This window comes from Peromyscus maniculatus, chromosome 11 (assembly GCF_049852395.1).
Source record: "Peromyscus maniculatus bairdii isolate BWxNUB_F1_BW_parent chromosome 11, HU_Pman_BW_mat_3.1, whole genome shotgun sequence".
NCBI classification, from domain to species: Eukaryota; Metazoa; Chordata; class Mammalia; order Rodentia; family Cricetidae; genus Peromyscus; species Peromyscus maniculatus.
Genome location: NC_134862.1, coordinates 82495786 through 82497666, shown reverse-complemented (window position 1 = coordinate 82497666; position 1881 = coordinate 82495786). Strand labels below are relative to the sequence as shown.

The following is a 1881-nucleotide window of genomic DNA, read 5'->3' as shown; positions in this document are numbered from 1 at the left end:
GACACAACAGCACAATTATAACAATACATTGTAATAAGAAGTTATGTGACTGTTGTCTATGTTTTGTTCTGAAGATATTGGTAATATACAGTATCAGTAGATTGTAGATGTAACCAACCATCTTATTAAATAAGAAACACAGAAACAATGTAAAAGAGAAAGCTGAGAGGTCAGAGCTCAGAGCTAAAATCTCACCCTTCCGCCTGCGGTGTCCCAGCTTCCCGAAAGAGAGCTATTTCCTGTGTGTAAATTGATTTTCCAGTCATTCTGCCTTCTCATTGGTTGTAAACCCAAACACGTGACTGCCTCATCACTGTCTGAATGTACAGCTCCCTAGGTCTTAAAGGCATATGTCTCCAATGCTGGCTGTATCCCTGAACACACAGAGATCTATGGGATTAAAGGCGTGTGCCACCACCGCCACACTCTGTCTATGGCTCTAATAGCTCTGACCCCCGGGCAACTTTATTTATTAACATACAATCAAAATCACATTTCAGTACAATTAGAATACCACCACAGTAGATAGCATATGGAACTGAATGAAGGAATGATTCTCGTTCCAAGTAGGATGGGTCAGAGCTGTACTAGATTTCATCTTGTTATTTATAATGGTAGATAATTTAAAACTGAAGACTTATTCATATTAGGAATATTCTATTTATATTTTCAGACCAGAATGGACCATGATTAATTGAAAATACAGACAGATAAAGGGAATCCACTGTATGTCAAACAGCCAGATATCCTAGGCAAGGTTTTTTTTCCCAATAGCACGGTAAATGGCGTCCTTGACTTCTTTGTTTCTCAGGGTATATACCACAGGGTTAAGGAGAGGAGTAAACACAGTATATGTCACTGAGATCAGCTGGTCCTGATCCCTGGTGTTCTCTGACTTGGGCTTGAGGTAGGCAATGGAGGCACAACCGTAGTGGATAATGACCACAGTGAGGTGGGAGGCACAGGTGGCAAAGGCCTTCTTCCGCCCCTCAGCAGAGGCAATCTTGAGGATGGTGGAGATGATGATGATGTAGGAGATAAAAACCAAGCCCATGGGCACCACAATAACCAGTGAGCTGATGATAAAGTTAATTATGTCATGTAGAGTGGTATCAGCACAGGACAGTTTCATAACAGGCCGGATGTCACAGAAATAGTGAGCTACCTCTCTATCACAAAAAGGAGCCCTGAACACAGATGCTATTTGAATTATGGCCACAAGCAGCCCAATGCTGCAGGACCCCCATACTAGCTGGGCACATACCCTCTTGTTCATGATGACTGAGTACCTCAAAGGGTTGCAGATGGCTACATAGCGGTCATATCCCATCGCTGTGAGCAGAAAACAGTTGTTAATGGCCAAAGTGATAAAAAAGAACATCTGAGTAGCACAACCAGCCAAAGAAATGGATTGGCTCGAACCTACAAGGCTGGAGAGCATCCTTGGTACAATGACCAATGTGTATACTGTCTCTGAAGTGGAAAGCGTACTAAGAAAGAAGTACATGGGAGTATGAAGGTGACGATCAATACTGATAATTATCACAATAATGACATTGCCTGTCAGAGTTAGCAGGTACAAGGTCAGAAATATCATAAAGAGAGTAAACTTATATTCCTGAAAGCTGGAGAAACCTTGAAAAACAAATTCATTCACCACTGTGTGGTTTCTTCTCATCATCTTCCAGACAGAAATGACAGGTGTGAGTCAATCAGTCAGAATACATTAGTGCACAAATGCCTTGAGCAGGTGACGCTCAGGAAGAACTGATAATCGTTCTTCATCTGGGTAGATAAAGAGTTAGCAGGGACAGCTGTCCATCCAGTAGTCAAAGATAGACACAATCAGGAAATGGTTTAACGTGTAGAAGTTTATGTGTG

At 41.8% G+C, this 1881-nt stretch overlaps 1 protein-coding gene across 1 annotated transcript; it reads right to left on the bottom strand.

The window, feature by feature from the left end:
• Window positions 1-748: 748 nt before the first annotated feature.
• Window positions 749-1681, bottom strand: LOC102924480 (olfactory receptor 10J1-like). The gene has a single exon (XM_006990557.3). The coding sequence runs from the start codon at window positions 1679-1681 to the stop codon at window positions 749-751; it is 933 nt and encodes a 310-aa protein (XP_006990619.1).
• Window positions 1682-1881: the final 200 nt, after the last annotated feature.